The 20834-nt window shown below is 35.0% G+C and overlaps 2 protein-coding genes and 1 pseudogene across 3 annotated transcripts in view; 2 read left to right on the top strand and 1 right to left on the bottom strand.

Moving 5' to 3' along the window:
* Window positions 1–1478, bottom strand: part of LOC9314983 (BRCA1-associated protein) — a 7122-nt gene extending 5644 nt beyond the window's left edge. For both annotated transcript variants that reach the window (XM_021030070.1, XM_002878870.2), the window contains exon 1: window positions 1342–1478. The gene's annotated coding sequence lies outside the window, so the exon portion shown is untranslated. The remainder of the gene's footprint in view (window positions 1–1341) is intronic.
* Window positions 1479–1684: 206 nt separating this feature from the next.
* LOC110229348 lies at window positions 1685–4699 on the top strand (annotated as a pseudogene).
* A 5258-nt stretch (window positions 4700–9957) lies between these two features.
* Window positions 9958–20123, top strand: LOC9316800 (jacalin-related lectin 20). The gene is given in 7 exon segments (XM_021027400.1): window positions 9958–10211; window positions 12840–13166; window positions 13169–13288; window positions 13462–13659; window positions 13789–14070; window positions 19865–19969; window positions 19971–20123. Coding segments are annotated over 7 exon segments (1392 nt in total). The 5' UTR covers window positions 9958–10004.
* The last annotated feature ends 711 nt before the right edge of the window (window positions 20124–20834 follow it).

Genomic DNA, 20834 nt, shown 5'->3' with positions numbered 1-20834 from the left:
AGTCATACTACATATATCTGGGTAATACTATTGTAACTAGTCATACTATATATATATATATATATATGGGTAATACTAGTGTAACTAGTCATAGTTATACCCGTGTAGGACCAATATTACTGATAATAGTAATAACCCTTGTATTACCAGCATTACCCAATTCTACATGTATATCACACATAATAGTATTCTCTGTTCTACCAGTTTTACCAAGATACCTTAGTGTTTCCCTGTTCTACCAGTTTTACCCAGATATCCAAATAATGTTACCCTATTATACCAGCATTACCCAATTCAAATACTTACCATCTCCGCCGCATTTTTCACTCGATTTCCATTTGCTATCTCATCCTCGATACTCTCATCAGAGGAGGAGTCCAACAAGGTTGTACTACTACCACTAGTCTCTCCTCCGTCTTCGCCATTCCCTTGACCTTCTTCGTTCTCTTCTTCTTCGTTCTCTTCTTCGTCATTCCCAGACTCTTCTTCCTCATTCTCTTCTTCATCTGCCTCGAGAACCGGACTTAACATCGGAACTTCTTCTTCAACTCCTTCTCCTCCCTCAATTGGCTTCTTTAACTCCGTCGGGGATGGCTGCAAACTCGTTGCTCCTCCATCTTCTTCCCTTACTTCTTTTCATCGATCCGGAGCATACGTTCCCCTCTTCCTCTTTCTCCCAGCCATAATCGACAACAAGGATTTCTCGAAGATAAAACGGAGATTTAAAGGGAGAGAATTGGCAACGAAATCGAGAGATATATGAAGTTGAAATCGAGAAATCGTGGAGATAACGGTTGTCTCTTTTGAATTTCTTAACTATTGAAGACGAATTGAATGAGAATCCACGTCGTGGAAAGAGGAGAGAAAACGAAAACGCAGAAAACGGAGAGAAAATGGTCGTGAGAGAAGTTGGCTCGTTGAGAGGAGTTAGGGTTCGTGGGTTTTTGGGTTAGATCCAAAATCAGTTTGGTTGGGTGGATAAAACCCAGGTTTAATGTGTAGTTTTAGTATTTTGGCTAGGGTAATATTGTAACTTCCGGCATTTTCGATTTAAAATTAAATACAATTTTTATTCTGTTTTTAACGGTTTCGATATGGGGTTAGAGTTTGTCAAAAGGGGACTCGCCAGACGATTTCTCCTTTTAAAATCAAAGTAAAATCAAATTAAATCGATTTGAAATAAAGGAATTGAAGGTTGCGGCCACTAATTGAATCCTGATGAAGAATTACAGATTTACGGAATCCTCATCAAAATTGAAAACGACCCAGAACAAAATCGAGACTATCAGACTCCAATCGTTCATAAAGAAAAAGTAACAAATTGCAGAGATAATTCCGAACCTGGAGCTTAAGTAGTTGAATGAAAGATGAAATTGAGAGCAAAAGTGAAGGATTTTGTTAGAGATAGATAGCTTGAAATCTCCCAAACTCGGATCTCGTAGAGAGACAAAGAGAAGAGATCGTGTTTCACTCAAACCAGAAATTAGGATTCCGAATGTGATTTTTGGGGGAGAAACAGTTAAAACTATGTTATTTTACAAAAAAAGACAATAAAAAAAAAAAAAAACACTGTTGGTACCGCTAACCCAGTAGGATAATAAACCCATGTAAGACATTGTATAAACGGGACATGTCCGAATTAAGGCTTTGATTGGAAACGATTGAAATTGCAGGTTTCAACTAGTTTTCGCTTAACGTCACCAATGATACAGGAAACTAGGCATTGATATATGGTTAGATACGTGGCAATACATGAGTGGAGACAGTAGCTGTGAGACGTGGCAAGAGAAGATTGGTCGATGGGAGTTTTAGAGGAAGAATCGAGACGCAGAGATATATAGCTAATGAGGATCATTTGCAGAAGAATAAGAAGATTTGGATTTGTTGTTTATCGTTTCCTTTTGGATTCTCTCTGAGAATCGTTCCTCATCATTCGCCGGAGTTTCATGTTGAACTCTTGTAGATGAGAAGTTGATATCGCGTTTTATGAACGTTGTATCAATCTGTCATTTTCATTAATCGAAGTATTCTATTTCGTTCCTCTGTTTTCCGTTATCACTGGTATCAGAGCCAAGCGTTTCCTCGGAATCAATGGCAGAAATTAGATCGCAGATGTTTCAACATCAACGATCATATCAGGCGCTTTCAGCTATTCATGAAACTATGTATCCGTCATCGAAAGTGGTTTGTGGTCACAGATCTGGTATGAATTTGGCTTACTCCACTATTACTCGTTTATCGAAACTGGATTTTCATAGATTTAGTGGAGATCGAGTAAGAGAATGGTTGTTTAAGCTGGAACAGTTCTTCTCTCTTGATTTTACACCGGAGGAGTTGAAAGTACGAATCGCATCGAGTCATTTTGATGGAGTTGCAAAGAAGTGGCACCAATCGTTGTTGGACACTGATTTTGGGGTTAAATTGTTGAGTGATTGGAAAACGTATAAGCTTGTGTTGCAGGAACATTTTGCTGAAGTTTTGGATGATCCAATTGCTGAATTCAAGCTGTTAAAAGAGACGAATGGTATTAAAGAGTATCACAAGAAGTTTGAGCTGCTTAGAACAAGAGTGAAATTGCCAGAAGCTTACTTGGTTAGAGCATATTTGGATGGTCTACAATCAGATACTCAAGTGAATGTTCAAATGCTTCAGCCACAAACAGTGAGCCAATGTTTCTTGGTTGGAAGATTGTATTCGCAAGCTCATCGGAAAGTACAAAGTATCAAAAAAGATGGTGAGGATTATGAGAAAGGAGCTCAACCTTTAAATTTTCCAAGGGAAGCTGCAGGACTTTCTTTGAGTAACATTCAAATGCACATTTCTTCACCTACGGATAAAGACGCCACGGATGAGAAGCAAGTAGCTTCTGTTGGTGTGAACAAATGTTTGCAGCAACAAGAATTGAACTGTGAGAACACACATCCGCAGAAATTTGTTGACACAAGATTATTCCATGAAACAGTTTCACATCAGGTGAAAGAGTCATCACATAAGGATAAGGAATCTTCTGCGGGAAAAACGTCAATTCAGCAAGAGATGCGTGTTCAAGTGGAGAGCTTGTTGCAGCAACAAGATTTAAGACACATTAAAGAGACACAAGCGGATCGGGAAGATTCTTATGTTGCTGTCCAGAAACTGTTGCCGCATCATGAACATGATTGTGCCACAAAATCGTTTTTGGAAACTGATTCAATTTCAGAACTTGAAGGGGAGTTAACCGACTCAAAGATGAGGACAGCTTGTGTTACACAACATCAGGTTTCAATTTTTGTCATGGAAACTAGCCATCATCATCAAGTGTTAGAGGATTTTGATATGCATATGGCCATTGAGGATCAACAACCTATCGTGACAGAAGCTATGCGTCTAATCTCTAATGATTTCCACTCGGACGTGGCTGAGTTGTGTGAGCAGTTAACATGTGACGAGTCTCATAAACCGAAGCAAAGACTATCTCCAAAGTCTTGGATGTTTAAGTATAGAAGGGACCATAAGATACTACACAGCCCTACTATGTCTAGGAATGTGAGAATGGTTGTTTTCAGAAAAATGGAAGCAGCAGAGAGGATTCAACATTTGGTTACACACAGGTTTCATGAGGGTCCACTAGAAATGGATATTCAAGACTCTGAAATTGGTATCAGTGAGGTTTTAAGAAGAGTGATGATGCTGTTCCAAAACAGTATTGTACAAGCCAAGATGATGGTGACAAAGAGAAAGAAAACGTTTTACAAGTCTAGGAGATTCAAGTTCAAACATAGAGTTGTACCAAGAGCTTTACAATATGGTTTTGACGTCAAAATGAAGCAAAAGTTGTCTACAGAGTATCCATGTTTGTTCTTGATCGGCAAGGAGGCAGAACTTGTTCATATTTTGCTTGGGTATAGGGACGTGATGTTTAACTTGAAGAAAAAGGGGAGATTTAGACTCTTTCAGTCATTTTCTGAACAACTTCTCTTATGGCTGCGACATGATGCATTGCTAATAAAACCGTTTCTGCTTAGTGTTGAGAGGTTCCAAATAAAGCAGACATGGAGAACTAAGTTCATACACTCAGTTTCAGCAATTGGTGTTGGGCATTATGAATATTCTATTTGGAAACAGAGTGACAAAGGGACGCAACTCTTTTACAACAGGTGATTGGTTGTTTACAAGCTTGCAAGTGAGGCCAAGAATGTTGTAGAGGTGTCTCAACGTGTGTATCAGCTTGTTAAACTGAAATTTGCCAAAGACGAACGAAAGCTTGAAGTCATACAGAGCCAAACCTTTGACCCTGGTATTGGACTTGAATCACAAGAGCTACTCGAGAATACCTATTCGAACTGAACCTTGTGGTCAAGGTTCTTCCAACAGGGGAGCTTTGATACAGGAAACTAGGCATTGATATATGGTTAGATACGTGGCAATACATGAGTGGAGACAGTAGCTGTGAGACGTGGCAAGAGAAGATTGGTCGATGGGAGTTTTAGAGGAAGAATCGAGACGCAGAGATATATAGCTAATGAGGATCATTTGCAGAAGAATAAGAAGATTTGGATTTGTTGTTTATCGTTTCCTTTTGGATTCTCTCTGAGAATCGTTCCTCATCATTCGCCGGAGTTTCATGTTGAACTCTTGTAGATGAGAAGTTGATATCGCGTTTTATGAACGTTGTATCAATCTGTCATTTTCATTAATCGAAGTATTCTATTTCGTTCCTCTGTTTTCCGTTATCAACCAATCACATGCTATTTTTTTGTAATATATGTATTTTCGAAAAAAATATAACAATCTGTTTGCGTCTTTTGGGAAAAATATATTAACAAATGAACCACAAATATTTGTCTAACTATCAATTACCCAACGGTTAGCTTCAAATTCCGCACTGGATAAAACAAAATATTAATTTTTTATTTTTATTTAATTTTGATTAATAAAAGACAGTTTAATAACAAGCACAAATTTTAACAATAACTCTATGTTAACTGTGTTTTTTAATTTAATTTAAGTTATTTTTAAGTTTTTTGATGTGTCCTTTTTGAAAAATTTGTTTAACTTATTTCACTATTTTTTCTCAAGTTATAAATCGTTTTAGTAAAAACAAAAACAGATTTATAAAAAATGTGGTTAAATTATTTCATATATAATGTATAATATATATTCTTACTAGATTCAAAAGTTTTAAATATAAACTTTAGTATTAGTTACAACAAATTTATTAAAAATTTGATGTATTTCTTCACTATTTAATGGATAAAATTAAATTTCTGAACTCAAAATATTTTTTTTTGTTTTTAAAGTTCATAAATAGGTAGATAAAAATATTATTTCATTAACAATAAAAAACAATTAAAAATTTATAAATATATTAATATAATAATTTTTTTATAAATTATTTATCTATCTTATTATATAAAGTATAATTTTCAAAGTAAGTATCTCATATGATTGCGACACGTGTCAAGAATATCGATAAGAATTATGAGTTTGTCTAGACTTGTATTCATGTTTGAGAATGGTTTTTCGTTTCTGAATTCCTTGTTTCATTTATTCTGTTAGTTATTGTTCTTTGAAATACCTTATAGTCTAATGTCTTTAATTCATAAGTTTAATGGTTGATTTATTTTGTATTTTTAATTACAAATTTGAAAACCAAACAAACAACCTTTTTGCTTTAGCTAAAAATGAATCCCAAAAATTCTTAGCATACCATTGGTTCTTGTAAATTGGTCTTGCATATACTATATTTCGGTTAAGTGTATAGAGTAATTATTCTGAGCAATCACAAATCTACCGAAAAACGACTTTCGATGATGGATTGGTTGTTGTGCTGTGAGATGTGAGATAAAATTTATAAGAGGTGTGGTAGAGGTGCCTTCTTAATTAAGTGGTTCGTAATACGAGATCTCTAAAGGATCTGAAGATCCTCTCACTAATTAACTTCCAGATCTTTCTGCATTTTATACACATGTTTGGACTTTAATTTGGACTAAAAAAGCTGTATAGATGAAGTTTGTATAGTAATGGCGAGAACATGATCTTTCCACATGTTGCTTATGCATGATGCGTTGTTTTAACTGTTAATATATTTCGTTCATATCCTGCTTCTACGCATCATCATTATTTTATACAATTTATCAAAAAAAAAAAATTTATCCTATATACAGTAAATTTTCTATAAATTAATACTAGATAAATTAATAACTTCTATAAATTAACAAAATTCTTCCGATTACAAATTAAAAGTAGTATAAAAATGATACAAATCGATAAAATAATAAAATGATAATTTTTTAAAAAATTTTATGTAAATATATGATCCATCAATATCATAAATTAATAATTATATGGAATATAAAGTATATATTTATATTATATATCATATAGAAATTAATACCAAATATATAATTATTATATATTAGAAAATTTAGTGAAATATAACATTTAGTATTGTTTATTTTTCTTAAATTTGCATTAATTATTTATAGAGTTTATTCCCGATATATTTGTTACATCAAAAAGTTTTGTTGTTTTTCTTTTAACTGATTTTAGAAAGATATTGATTATAACCAACGACTTCTTTTCACATAATGCTTTTTAAAAAAAAATTATAAAATTAGTCAAATATATCTATAGATTAATAATTTTATCAATAAATTAATATAATTTCACGGTTTCCACATTATTAATTTATAGAAGTTTTACTGTATATAAAAATCAAAGTAGAACAATTTTTTATTGTAACGAGGCAACGAGCAGCTGATATGGTCAGATTTTTTTGTTGTTGCCGATACTCTTGCTAAGCATTGCCTTAGGTTGTATGGTCCGAATATTGGATGAGCTTAATATATTTATTTAGGGTGAAAAAAAAAAGAAGATAACATAAACTTTCTGAAAGGCTAACTAGATTTTAACCCGCGGTACACCGCGGGATGATTTAATTTTAAAGTTAGTATAAAAATATTTTGTAAATTGTATCTCCTTATAACATATTTATTTATATTATAGTTTACAATTGTTATTAAGTAACGGTATACCACGAGTCCACGAGACAATTATTAATAAACTGAGGATTTAACCCGTATTAAAGCAATATATAAATATTGATTCAAATTCGTCCGCCATATAAATCCTTTCCGAAATATAACCCGTTCCGTAATTTCTTAACCCGTCCCGTGAATTGTTTTTATTTTAAAATTTAATGATTATTTATTATATATAAAAGTTTACAAATCATATCATTCTCTAAGACATTTATATTTTAATAAACTGAAGATTTAATATGTACTAAAGCGGCATGTTAATGATATTTTAAAATTTATAAATATTGTTATTAAGTAACATTATACCACGGGACAATTTTTGGTTTATACATTCTTTTCTAAATGAGACTAATTTAATATGTCTAATATTGGTGGTATTAAAAAAAAGGATTTAATCCGTATTGAAGCGGCGGATTAATGATATTTTAATCTTTTTATTATTGTTGATTCAAAAACCCGTCCCGCCAAACCCGTCTGGCCAAAAAAACTCATTTATTTTATTAATGTTGATATTATTTATGATATGATTTTGAATCATTGTCTAAATATTTTAATCGATATAGAAAGTTGAACACACATTTTCGTCAATTAGATAATATATGTCCGTTTTTAAAATTTCGAATCACAGTATATGTAGAAAAAAATTGATTTTTTTTTTAACTTTATGTATCAGTTAAAAACAAATCAAACAAAGATGATAGGAGAATCATAATTCTAAATCTTAATCAAATCTTGTAAATATCTAAATTATTAAATATGGAATATCCGGTATATGAGTTGGGTTAAATATAACCCGACCCAACAATTTTTTTGTGAAGGATTTTTTGAAACGGGTCGGATATCCAAATAACCCGAGAGCATTTTTACCCACCCGTCACCAAAGTGTTGCAAAAATACTAGTATAGATTAGATTTTAACCCGCGGTACACCGCGGGATGATTTAATTTTAAAGTTAGTATAAAAATATTTTGTAAATTGTATCTCCTTATAACATATTTATTTATATTATAGTTTACAATTGTTATTAAGTAACGGTATACCACGAGTCCACGAGATAATTATTAATAAACTGAGAATTTAACCAGTATTAAAGCGGTATATAAATATTGATTCAAATTCGTCCGCCATAAAATCATTTCCGAAATATAACCCGTTCCGTAATTTCTTAACCCGTCCTGTGATTTGTATTAAAAAAAATAAGGATTAAATCCGTATTGAAGCGGCGGATTAATGATATTTTAATCTTTTTATTATTGTTGATTCAAAAACCCGTCTCGCCAAACCATCCCGCCAAAAAACTCATTTATTTTATTTCGTTAACCAGAAGATCACGGTGTTAAATTTCCGTTAGAACTCCCGTTGAATGAAAACGACGTCGTTTTGAAACTCTGAAACGACGTCGTTTCATTAGAAAATAAAATAGAAAAAATGCATCCACCGTGAATCGAACACCTGACCTACTGGACTAATGAGAAGCTCAACCGTTGAGCTACGATAACATTTTGGTATTGTACCAAACCGAACATATATATACTAACAAATAACTATGTACAATTAATTAATTAACACTAACAAAACTAAAAAAAATATTACCAAACATATACAAATATTAAATATACTTACTATAAATATATATATTTTGAAATTTTAAATACTAATTTTATATATAAATATTTCTTCTTTATTTGGAAAATTATTTTTTCCTAAATTATAAAAAAACAAAACTGAAACTTATAGAATATAGAAAATTAAATATATGACATAAAATTTATACAATCCTTCTCACATAAATATAGGATTAAATATTGTATAAATTATAGGATTAAAGATTGTATAAATATATATCATATATTTATATGAGAAGGATTGTATAAATTTTATATTTATGTGAGAAGGATTGTATAAATTTTATGTCATATATTTAATTTACTATATTCTATAAGTTTCAGTTTTGTTTTTTTTTATAATTTAGGAAACAATTTTTTCCAAATATAGAAGCAAATTTTATATATAAAATTAAATATTTAAAATTTCAAAATATATATTTATGGTAAGTATATTTAATATTTGTATATGTTTGGTTATTTTTTTTAAGTTTGTTAGTGTTAATTAATTGTATATAGTTTTAATTAATTGTACATAGTTATTTGTTAGTATATATATGTTCGGTTTGGTATAATACCAAAATGTTATTGTAGCGCAACGGTTGAGCGCCTCCCATTAGACCAATAGGTCAGCTGTTCGATATCCGGTGGATGCAGTTTTTGTATTTTATTTTCTAATGAAACGACGTCGTTTCAGAGTTTCAAAACGACGCTGTTTTGATTCAACAGAGAGTTCTAATGGAAATTTAACATCGTGATCTTCTGGTTAACGGAAATTTAACGGCATGCTCGAAATGGCCAAGTCAAACTAAACTTCACTATTTTGTCAAAAAGTCAACCTAAACTTTATGATTTAAATGACATTTCAAAATTTCATGCTTTTTTCGTCCCAAATTTGAAAGTTCCCGCTTTTTTCAACATTTTTCCCAAAAAAATATCCATAAAACATTGTTATTCACACACACTTTCTTTCAAGTACACATATTAATAAATTCGCTTCTAGATAATAAAAGAAAAAGAAAACTAAAAACTGTGTATAGATCATTTTCTCCACATTGTTCATCAGCTCTCTTTATCTCTCTATCTCTCTTTCTCTCTCTACTCCAAGCATAAGAGGTAATCTCTCTCAATAGTATGAAACCACCTTGTAAAAGTATTGTAACTAATTTTAAAACATCTTTAAATGTTTAAGGTCTTCATTTTTCACCCAAGAAATAGGGTTCTTCATTCTCTACTCGTACTCCTGTCTTTTGTTTGCTTCTGAAAATGATTTTGCTTATTTTCTCAAGTGGGTAATGATTTAAAGAAATTATATAATGACTAACTAAGGAACAAAATAACATCTCTTTTATTGAATAATGATTTGAAACAGTTCACGATGGCCCAAAAGTTGGAAGCAAAAGGTGGAAGTGGAGGGAATCAATGGGATGATGGAGCCGACCATGAAAATGTAACAAAGATACATGTACGAGGTGGTCTTGAAGGAAGTCAATTCATCAAGTTTGAGTATGTCAAAGCTGGGAAAACGGCCTATTCCCCCCTGAACTAAGTTGCTTTATCGCTTCCATACACAGAACTTTCTTCTGTGCTTATACATACATGAACTTAACTAAAATTTGAATTTACTACACAAACAATTGAAATTCGGTCAAAACCAACAAATCGGTAAATGGTGTTAATATTCTGTTAACAAATGCTGACTAGGATGCCGTGTTTGCAGTTTAAAATGCCACGTAATGCCATGACACGACGTCGTTTTAGTCCCTAAATAAATAAAAAATCTAAGACTAACATTTTGGAATTGAACACACGACCTCAAGCATTCAATAGCCAACACAGAACCAACTGATCTAAGGGAACTTTGGTTACTAATATATTCAAAAAAGTATATATAACTCAATAAATTAAAAATAACAAAAGAAAACTTATTTCTCTCTCCTTACGTTGTCTTCTCCAATCTTCTCTGTAATCCTCTTTGAACTTGAATGGCTCCCATTACGAATATATGTAACATGGGTTTATGCATTTCATTCATGTTTTATGCAATTTGATTTAAATTTTCTTCCCTGTTTAATAGTGTCGCTGCTTTTGTTAACCGGTCGAGTCAATTAATTGGGTTACTTTATTATATGTAAGGCTTACGGCCAAGATAATTAATCAATAAGAAATTCATTCTTATCATACGATTCAAGTCAATACACGAACCCAGGAACTGTGATCTTTCAATTGATGGATAGATCTGATTTCAATCTGATTTTTGGCTATTTATAAGAAGGAGGTCCGTCGTTTTGAAGATTGAAGAAGATAAATCAAAGAGAAATCAAAGAGAAAGAAGTCGACTTAACCATAATTAGAAAACAGAAGTCTCATTTGGTCTCAAAAACCTTAATCCAAAAGTACATAACCTTAATCCTCACTCTTTGTTTCACTATGTCTCTCGTCTCAATATCTCTTCGACGACTCGATTTTGCTCTACAAATAAAATGACGAACCCTAATTCGAGTAAATGCCCAAATAACAAAACGACGTCGTTTGTGCAAATCAAAACGACGTCGTTTTGTCTCGTTGTCTAATGAGAGTCCAGCTGGACCAAAACACAGTCGTTTAAAATGAACACGTGTCGTCCTCGTCAGCATCCGTTAACGGAACAGTAACACCGTCTAACGATTTGAGGGTTTTCACCGGATTTGTAAAGTATGTGTTGTAATGTACTAGATGAATACCCACGCTACGCGTGGGTTTGTTTTAAAAGTTGTTAATAACAAATTATTTTGATTGTTCTTGTTGCTAGTTAATCACCCGCTTTACGCCTCGGTTTTTCCGGTTTCTTTTTATTTTGATTTATTTGATGTTATATTTTGATAAATGTAATTTTTAATTATCTAATCATTTACTCATACAATGAACAACTACTCTTAGTATTAAAATACATTTTCAACCAACATACTCAACAATGCATCACTCACACAATCCGTAAACAATCTTTCCTAAACCAATTTTATAGATGGTAATGTTGGGATTATAGAACCTCCAAAATTTGATGAACTTACGTACTCTTCACCCTCAATGTCATATATAGATCAAAAAAATAAGAGAAAAACTTACTCAAACCATTAGCTAATCCACTATACTATTATCCACTCATATTTTGAGTTAAGATTAAAAAAATTAGCGGAAAAAAACTTTGGAGTATATATAACTAATAAAATAATTTCATGGAAAAATAACATAAAATAACAAAATAAGTTAGTATTAGTAAAAATCAATATGTAAAAAAAATTAAATAATATATATAATTAAATAATAAATATATTATTAACTTGTGAAATAGATTTTCAAATTCATATGGGTCATCCCTCATGGGCTATTGTGTTTTCCCCATTTGACATTTATAATTAAAAGCTGATGTGTAAAAAATAAAAGATGACTCATATTAATGAAATGTTTTAATTGGATGGAAAGAAAGCTGATGTGGCATCTCCAGAAGAGCCTAAAATGCTGACGTGGCGACCATATGGAGAGAGATAACCTCCTTTCATATATATGATTATTGATTTCAATTTCATTTCCAATTAGAAATATGTAATGATCTAAATTAATTTTTCATATTATTTATTTCTTTATATGAGATCAATAGATATTTTTGGCTTTTTGTAATTATTTTTACTGCTGACCCTATATTATATAGTTGGTTTAATATGTTCATATAAGCATATTGTGGGTGGTGGTAACAAGCATACTTCAAGAGTAAAATATATTTGGGATTAATAATATATTTTAGTTGTAAAGTAGATAGTAGATTTGTAAATGGATATAAATATATAAGATGATGATTTGACCAATGCTTTATCTATAAAATATTCTTTGAAGAAGTTATGAGATTTGATAATAATAATAATAATGATAAATAATTGGCAAATGATTTGGTGATGGATAATTTAAATTTACTAGATTAATGTACTAAATGTTACAATAAATTTAAAATATAGAAATGTAAATTAGTGTATTAATGCAAAAAAACGAATGTATAAATAACTTTTTGTTCTAACTAAATTTTTTTATATTTATAACAAATAATTTAATATATATTTTTGTTAAATTTCATTTTTTTAAAAAGTTTTAAAACCCGTATATCAGACGGGTCTTAATCTAGTTTATATATATACGATATATTACTGATCAAGTTGTAATGTTTTTGTTTTTTTTCTCACAGTTTGAGATTAATCATCTCAATGACGAACATCTGGTGTCGGTAAAGGGTTGCTATGATAACATATCTGGTGTGATTCAAGCACTTCAATTCGAAACCAATCAGAGAAGTTCTGAAGTCATGGGATACGATGACAATGGCAATAACTTTACACTTGAAGTCAGTGGAAACAAAATCACTGGGTTCCATGGATCTGCTGAGGCAAACCTAAAATCTCTTGGAGCTTATTTCACACCACTTGCTCCTATTAAACTGGAATACCAAGGCAGTACTACTGGAGGCAGGCCATGGGACCATGGTATTTACACCGGCGTAAGAAAAGTCTATGTTACACATATAGTCCCTCTGGGATATCGCATATCAAGGTCGACTACGACAAAAACGGAGAAGTGGAAACGCGTCAAGACGGGGATATGTTAGGAGAAAATAGGGTCCTAGGACAACAAAACGAGGTTCTATTTTAAACATTCCGTACTTTTTATTTTTCTTTTTTGGTAAAATGATAAAACTTTAATAGAATACATCAAGAGGAAATCATAAATGGGAAGGATCATTGAACATTCGTTTATTCCTTCAATTTTTGAAAGTATATAAATCGAAGAAACCCTTTATTTGTTTTTGGCAGTTTGTAGTTGACTATCCATATGAATATGTTACATCAATCGAGGGGACCGGTGACATAGGATCTGGCAGTTCAAACCGAGTTAGGTCGTTGAGTTTCAAGACATCAAAAGACAGAACATCTCCTACATATGGACATAAGGGTGAGCGAACTTTCGTGTTTGAGAGCAGAGGTAGGGCTCTTGTCGGGTGAAACATTCGTGTTGGGCCCCCAAATTTTTAACGAGTAATATGTATAGATTTTGGGGCCCCCAAACAGTAAAAAAAAAAAATTTATATATAGATTATGAGACCCCCAAACCGTAATTGTTTGTGGCCCCATAACTCGTAGGGCCGGCCCTGGCTCCATGGAAGGGGTGGTTTTGCTATTGATGCTATAGGTGCACATTTTGCTGCGCCTCCTATTCCTCCTCCTCCTCCCACGGAGAAACTACAAGGACCAGGTGGTGACAGAGGAGAATCATGGGACGATGGAGCTTTCGACGGTGTGAGAAAGATATACGTGGGACAAGGTGAAAATGGTATTGCATCTGTCAAGTTTGTGTATGACAAGAACAACCGGTTGGTACTAGGAGAAGAGCATGGAAAGCAGACTTTGCTTGGATACGAAGAGGTGATTATACTACTTCGTTGCTATTTCCTTTTTTTTTTTTTTTTTTTTTTGAATTTGATGTTAAATTAAACTCAAAAAAAGAAAATAACGTTTGTACATCAAGTGCAACTTTTTGTTGAAAATTTAATAGTGAAAGTGTTTTAGCTTATAAACTGATGTGGTCAAGGTCTTGATTGAAACCAAATTTGGAGGGCCTTTTCGTAGCGTCGATCCCCAATTGCTTTGATTGTTGATATTTGATTCCTAACTTGCTTGTCAATCCATTGGATTAAGCGAGAGCCGGGATTCGGAGGTTCGCCATGAGTTCTTCCGTTTCTCTCCCGCCATACGGTATGAACTGTCACTTGGAGAAGATATCGAGCAATGAAACTCTCAATTCTATCCTGCCATTGACCAGAAACCGTAGCAATCAGAGCCGACCAATTTGTAGAGAATCTTGCCTTGTAGATATTCTTGGCTAAGTTTTCCCAAACCTCAGCTGCGAACCTACAAGAGAAAAATAAATGGTCCCTTGTTTCAAAGTTGTTGTTGCAGAGTGTACACGTTGCTTGCAGCCCTCTGTTCCATTGGAGCATTCGATCCTTTGTAGAGAGCCTGTTTTGCACTGCAAGCCAAGCGCAGAAAGAATACTTCGGTGTTGCGTGCACAAACCAAATTCCTTCGTACCATGGTACCTTGTTTGAAACTGAACGTGTCTGTCTCCAAGTTTCCTTTGTGAGGAACTTGTCTTTGTAAGTATCGTTTACTCCCCTCCACAGTACCTTATCTTCTTCATCTACCCGGTTATGTTTCTGCAACAGAAGAGCCTCTTCTATTCGATTTAGAAGTGCTACTTGATGTCGTCTTTGCCTCCGACCAGACCATGCGTCAGCCACAGTCATATGGCTGCTAATACCGAGATCAATAATTCCCCGTTCTCCTACGACATCCAACAAAGGGCCCAGAGTTGACCAATTTTCATACCAAAATGACGTCCTTCTTCTATTCTTGACTTCCACTTTGCAAAACTACTTTGCATTGTCTCTGTACTTAAATAACTTTGTCCACATCCAAGAGCCTCTGTTTGTGGTTGCTTTAATTGACCAGAGCGTCTCCTTCTTAAGTAAATACCTCTCAATCCATTTGACCCATAGTGAGTTTGCATGGGAAGCGATCCTCCAGATTAACATTAAACAACAGACATCGTTTACCTCTTTCAAAGGTCTCAGCCCGAGCCCCCCCTCTATTTTCGGCTTGCAAACAGTGTCCTAGCAGATTCTTGCTTTGTGTGGATTTAAATCTGGACCTGACCAGAGAAAAGCAGAACATAGTTTGTCAATCTCTCGTATGCATTCTCTAGGCAGTCGAAAAGAAGCTAGCCAAAAGTTGTAGATGCTCCTCAGAACCGAAGTTATTAAGTTCAAGCGGCCTACATAAGAGAGATATCGAGCAGTCCAAGAGCCTATTTTCTTCTTAATGTGCTCTAGCAGGGGATTGTAATCCATCGCGGTGAGCTGTTTGGTGACCAGCGGTAACCCCAGGTATCTTACCGGTAGTTGACCAAAATCAAACCGATACCTATCCTTTATCTCCTGACTAGTTAAGTCTGAAACACCCGCTAAGTAGATCGTCGATTTCTCCATACTTATTTTAAGCCCTGATCGCTTAGCAAAAGCATCGAAAACTTCCACAATTCCTTCGACAGATCGCACCTTACCGTCAGAGAGAACCATGAGATCGTCTGCGAAGCTAAGATGTGTTAGACCAATTTCTTTACATCTCGGGTGGTAGCCATATTTTTTTGAACCAGCAGCTTTATCTAGCATCTTGGAGAGAACGTCCATGCTCATAACAAATAAATAAGGAGATAGAGAACATCCCTGTCTTAACCCTCGTTTACTTTGAAAGAAACCCGCTAACTCGCCATTTACTTGGACTGAAAACGACACTGTGGTGACACACAACATGATCCACTGAATAAATTCCGTGGGAAAATCCATAGATAAAAGAACATTTCTGAGGAACGGCCATTGAACTGAATCTAAAGCTTTGGAGATGTCAATTTTTATGGTACATCGACTCGAGATAGAGTCCTTGTGGTAGTCCTTGACTAGTTCTGTTGCCAACAACAGATTTTCTATCAATAACCGGTCTTTTACAAAAGCCGATTGGTTTCCCGCAATGAAATTGGGTAGCACCAATTTGAGCAGATTTGCTATGAGCTTTGAGATGACTTTGTAGGTCACATTGCAACACGAGATTGGCCTGTAATCTTTCATTTCTTTTGTTTCCATCTTCATTGGGATAAGAGCGAGAATAGTAGAATTGACTCCTTTTGGTAAAAAACCCTTTTCAAAAAATGATTGTATCGCCACTACAAACTCTGTTCCGATGATATCCCATGTTGCCTTGTAAAATTCAGAAGTGTAACCATCCAGACCCGGAGATTTATCATTTCGCATGGTGAATAAGACTTTTTTTTATTTCCTCTGCCGTGACTGGTTTTATTGAAAACTCCTTCTCCTCCTTTGAGCATCGATATGGCAATAGGTCTTGAAGCTCCTCCATCGTAGCTCCCTCAAAATCGTTCGGAATCAGTTGAAGAAATTCTCTAAAGAATCTCTCTGCCTCTGCTTTTATCTCATCTCCTTTCACTGTGACTGTACCATCTTGCCTTTGGATCTCACGAATAGTGTTTTGAGCTTTCCTTGCTTCTGCTGCACGATGAAAAGTTTTGTTATTTTTATCACCCACCATTAACCAATGCAGCTTTGATTTCTGCTTTAGGTAATTCTCTTCAAGACCGGCTACTCGTTCCCATCGATTATAAGCTTCAGATTCGTCTTCCATGGCTCTTTGTGAGGGGTTTGCAGCATTTTCCTCCTGTTTCTTACAGAGCAATCATAAGCCTCTTTCGTTTGCTTCACTAGGTTTCCCATTTTTTCCTTGGCCAAACTGCGGATTTTAGGCTTCAACGCTTTGAGTTTCTTTGTAAATCTATGCATAGACGATGTCGACATAAAGATTTCCTCTGTTTCATTCCAGCGACTCTCAACCAGTGGCTTAAACTCCTCCATTTGGGTTATAGCATTTACAAATTTGAATGGCTTGCGTCCCTTTACCTCCAAACCAGCGGCCATGTTGAAATTAATCCGACAACGCAAATGGTCGGAGCATCCCCCTGCTTCAAATACACTATATGATTGTGAGAACATCTGATTCCATTTAGTATTCACCAAGACCCTATCTAATTTTTTTTCAGAATTAGATCATGATCCCTTTTGTTACACCAAGTGTAGAGTGGTCCATGGTAGACCATATCGGAAAGCTTGCAGTGGTTGACTGCCAACTGAAAATCTCGCATACCAGAAGTTATAACCGGGTTACTTTCCGTTCTCGAGTGTTCCTCCATGTCCAGTGTCTCATTAAAATCACCAAAAATTATCCAAGGTTTGTTACGTATAATCGGGGAATCAGCATGATCTTTCAATTCACTCCATAATTCTTTTCGTTGTTCTGCAAGATTTGATGCGTATACAAACGAGCAAAAAAATTCCTCTTCGACATTCTCCAATTTCACCGAACAAGTAATAAGTTGTCCACTTTTGTAGAACGGACTAAGCCTGACATTGCTTCTCCATACTACCCATATACGTCCTCTTCTACTATACTCATAATTCGTCAAGACCGACCAATTTGGAAACAGGTTATTACTCAGTTTTTGAGCCTTACTCTCTCTCACCCTTGTCTCAATAAAACATCCAAACTGAAAACTCTGCTCTTCCATCAACTTCTTGATAACGGAATGTTTGATTGATTTGTTTAAGCCACGAACATTCCAGATGAAGCCCGACATTAATGATGCTTTTGAGAGGTACGCTTACTCTGATCCTTAGGAAAAAACCTAGAAGGCTGAGTAGTGGAGACCGAAACCGCTTTGTGAGCTGTTTTGGATCCTCGTGGCAGTGACTGACGCAGAGGTAGCTCCTTTTTATGGACTGCAGCCTCTGTTCCTGTGTTACTTGTTGATTCTCCTAATGGGTCTAAAGTTTGTGGGAGACCCTCCTTCTCGTCTCCTCCATCCTGTACAATTGTTTTATCCTCATCCAATACTTCTTGCCCACTTAAAACAGAGTATGAGTTCGATAAAATCGAGACTCACCAAACTTTAAATCCTTTTGTTTCTTCTTCGGACTGCGGTTGTGTTTTGGAGGTGTGATCCAACCTTGATCATCGCCTTTCACTTCACCATTATCTATTAGAATTTGCTCTGTTTCTTTCTTGTCTGAAATCGGAGGTACTACACTACTCTCTCCTCCTACAACTTCTGTAGTGTGAGTCCTTTGAGAGACCAAATGCTCTGTTTCGACCACTGGTGAGATAGTTTCACTTTGGCCAGTTTGAACTGGTTTTTTGGCGGCCAGGCAAGATTCCTTCAAGTGACCCCATTCCTCGCAGCAACTACATCTTGGTGGTAGCCAAGGATAAGAATATTGAACTACATCGTCAAGTTCACCTTCCTCCTCACCGGTGAATATATATTCTTTTGGCAGCTCCTTTGTTAAGTCAACTTCCACCAAAATCTGAGCCTCCTCAAAACTAACGCAAGCCTCAGTTTTTGGATGCAGCCTTTTTGGCTTCCCCACTGCACTCGCTAAAAATTCTAGACCCTTGTCGGTAAACATTGAGAGAGGGACATCTTTCAGAGTAACCCAAAGTTGGATTGATTTCATTGCTGGCTGAGCTTCTTCCGCATACAGAGTCCATTTCGAGACCACCATAGGGATATCCATGATATTCCACATGCCTCTATTCAGGACCCTTCTTCTCATAGCCTCATTTCTTAAGCGAAACTTTATTGTTGTTTCATTAACCTCAAACACATCAATCAAATTTGTTCTGTCTCCTAGTCTCCATATTTTATTCACTATCATCTGAATCTTTCCCACATGTGGAGCTTTGGTGCTTTGAAATCTACCAATCACAAAATCCTCCCATAGAGGCTTTGCATTGACAAAAACCTCTTTCGGGACAGTGACTGTCTCCTTCCCATCCACTTTGTCAACAACGAACTTTTGCTTAGTAAAAGTATGTTTTTGAGCTACTTGTACCCATGACTTTTTAACCATCGGATTCACCTTTCCTGGTATCACCATTGGTTCTCCCTGACTAGAAATCTCCTTCTGTTCTAAACCCTCCTGTCTTAAACCTCCATCCAGAGCCTCTGAGATCTACTCACTGCTCTGCTCTTGTTCCTTCTCTGAATCATTTAAACCGTCCGCCTGGTGCATAGAACCCACAGTAACCTCTAGAGATGAATCAACCCTTTCCTCCGACAACAAAACCTCCCCGGTAATGGCCGGAGAAGCCGCCGGCGGCAGCATATGTGCTAGATCCGCAAAAACCCTAATCGCACTTAAAATATATTAATAACTCAATCAAAATTAAATTATCCACAAGAACACTAATTTTTGTTATGCTAACGGTGGAGGAAGGGCAGCTAGAAGCCCGGTAGCAAAGCAAGGCAAAACAGGTCTTGCAGGTATTGTTTCTGGGTTGTGTCTGCTTCCCGCTGTGCAGCTTCCACTTCCTTTCTTTGTTTCGTGTTCATTTTTTTCTGGCAGCCCCCTTTGATCCATCGTACTGGCCATCTCTATGATCTCCGCAGAGGGAGAGCCTTCAGGGTATTTCTCCCTTGCCACGTCAGCAGACCTTAAAGTTTTTCTTTTTAGAGAACTAATCTTTACAAACATTCTTCCTTAAACTATAACTATAAAGTTGTGTTATTGTTTTTTCTGATGAACCGCTTTCACAGTTCGAGTTGGAGTATCCGAGTGAATACATCACAACAGTGGAGGGATATTATGATAAAGTATTTGGAAGTGAATCTTCAGTAGTAGTCATGCTTAAGTTCAAGAGTCAAGACCAATAAACGAACCTCGCCGCCTTTTGGAATGGATGCTGGCGTTAGCTTCATACTCGGGAAGGAAGGTCACAAAGTGGTAGGGTTCCATGGAAAATCTAGTCCCGAGCTCTATCAGATTGGGGTCAGTGTCGCACCAATCACCAAGTGACGTCCTTGAACTATAATGCATGTTGGTTAAAGCGCCTCTCTCGTATCTCCACCACTTTACTACGTGTGTTGTCTCCCATGTTTTATTTTGAATAATCTTTTTCAATCAAGCAATCTCGTCTAATAATAACAAGGTTTTCGAACCTGCAGGTTAACTTTTTATTTTGAATAATCTAATTTCAATCAAGCAATCTTTTGATTGTTTGCTTTCACCAAATGTGAAGTTTCTATGTTTTATGTATTATTCGCTTTATTACAAGGATTACAAAACAAATGTTTTGAATATTTTAATCCCTACCGCGGTGTTTTTTTTGAAGTAACGTTAATTAATAAAAAAAAATTACGGTTGAAGTATCAGATTTGATAACAAAATTTGTATATATCTTTATTTTAAAATTTAAAATGTGGTTGGCTACTATTGTTGTATGATATTAATAAGCAAGGGGTTTAGGCACCAAAATATATACTATAAGATTTTGAGGGCATCAAATTAATAAAATCACTTATAACATAGTAGTTGTTCTGGATTTTACCTTTTTTCATGATCCGGGTTCGAGCCTCTCAAACAATAGTTTTAATATTTTTGGGTAATTTTTGTTTTTTGCTTTAGGCAGTCCATAGTATTGGGCCGGTCCTGCAGAAGAGGATTAGATCTTGCATTCATCGATTTGCTAAGTTGGGGAATCGATGAAGGGGCGTGGTTAGTCGGCTT

This window comes from Arabidopsis lyrata, assembly GCF_000004255.2.
Source record: "Arabidopsis lyrata subsp. lyrata unplaced genomic scaffold ARALYscaffold_4, whole genome shotgun sequence".
Taxonomy (NCBI): Eukaryota; Viridiplantae; Streptophyta; class Magnoliopsida; order Brassicales; family Brassicaceae; genus Arabidopsis; species Arabidopsis lyrata.
The sequence above is the reverse complement of the archived record's forward strand: the minus strand, read 5'-3'. Positions and strand labels throughout refer to the sequence as shown.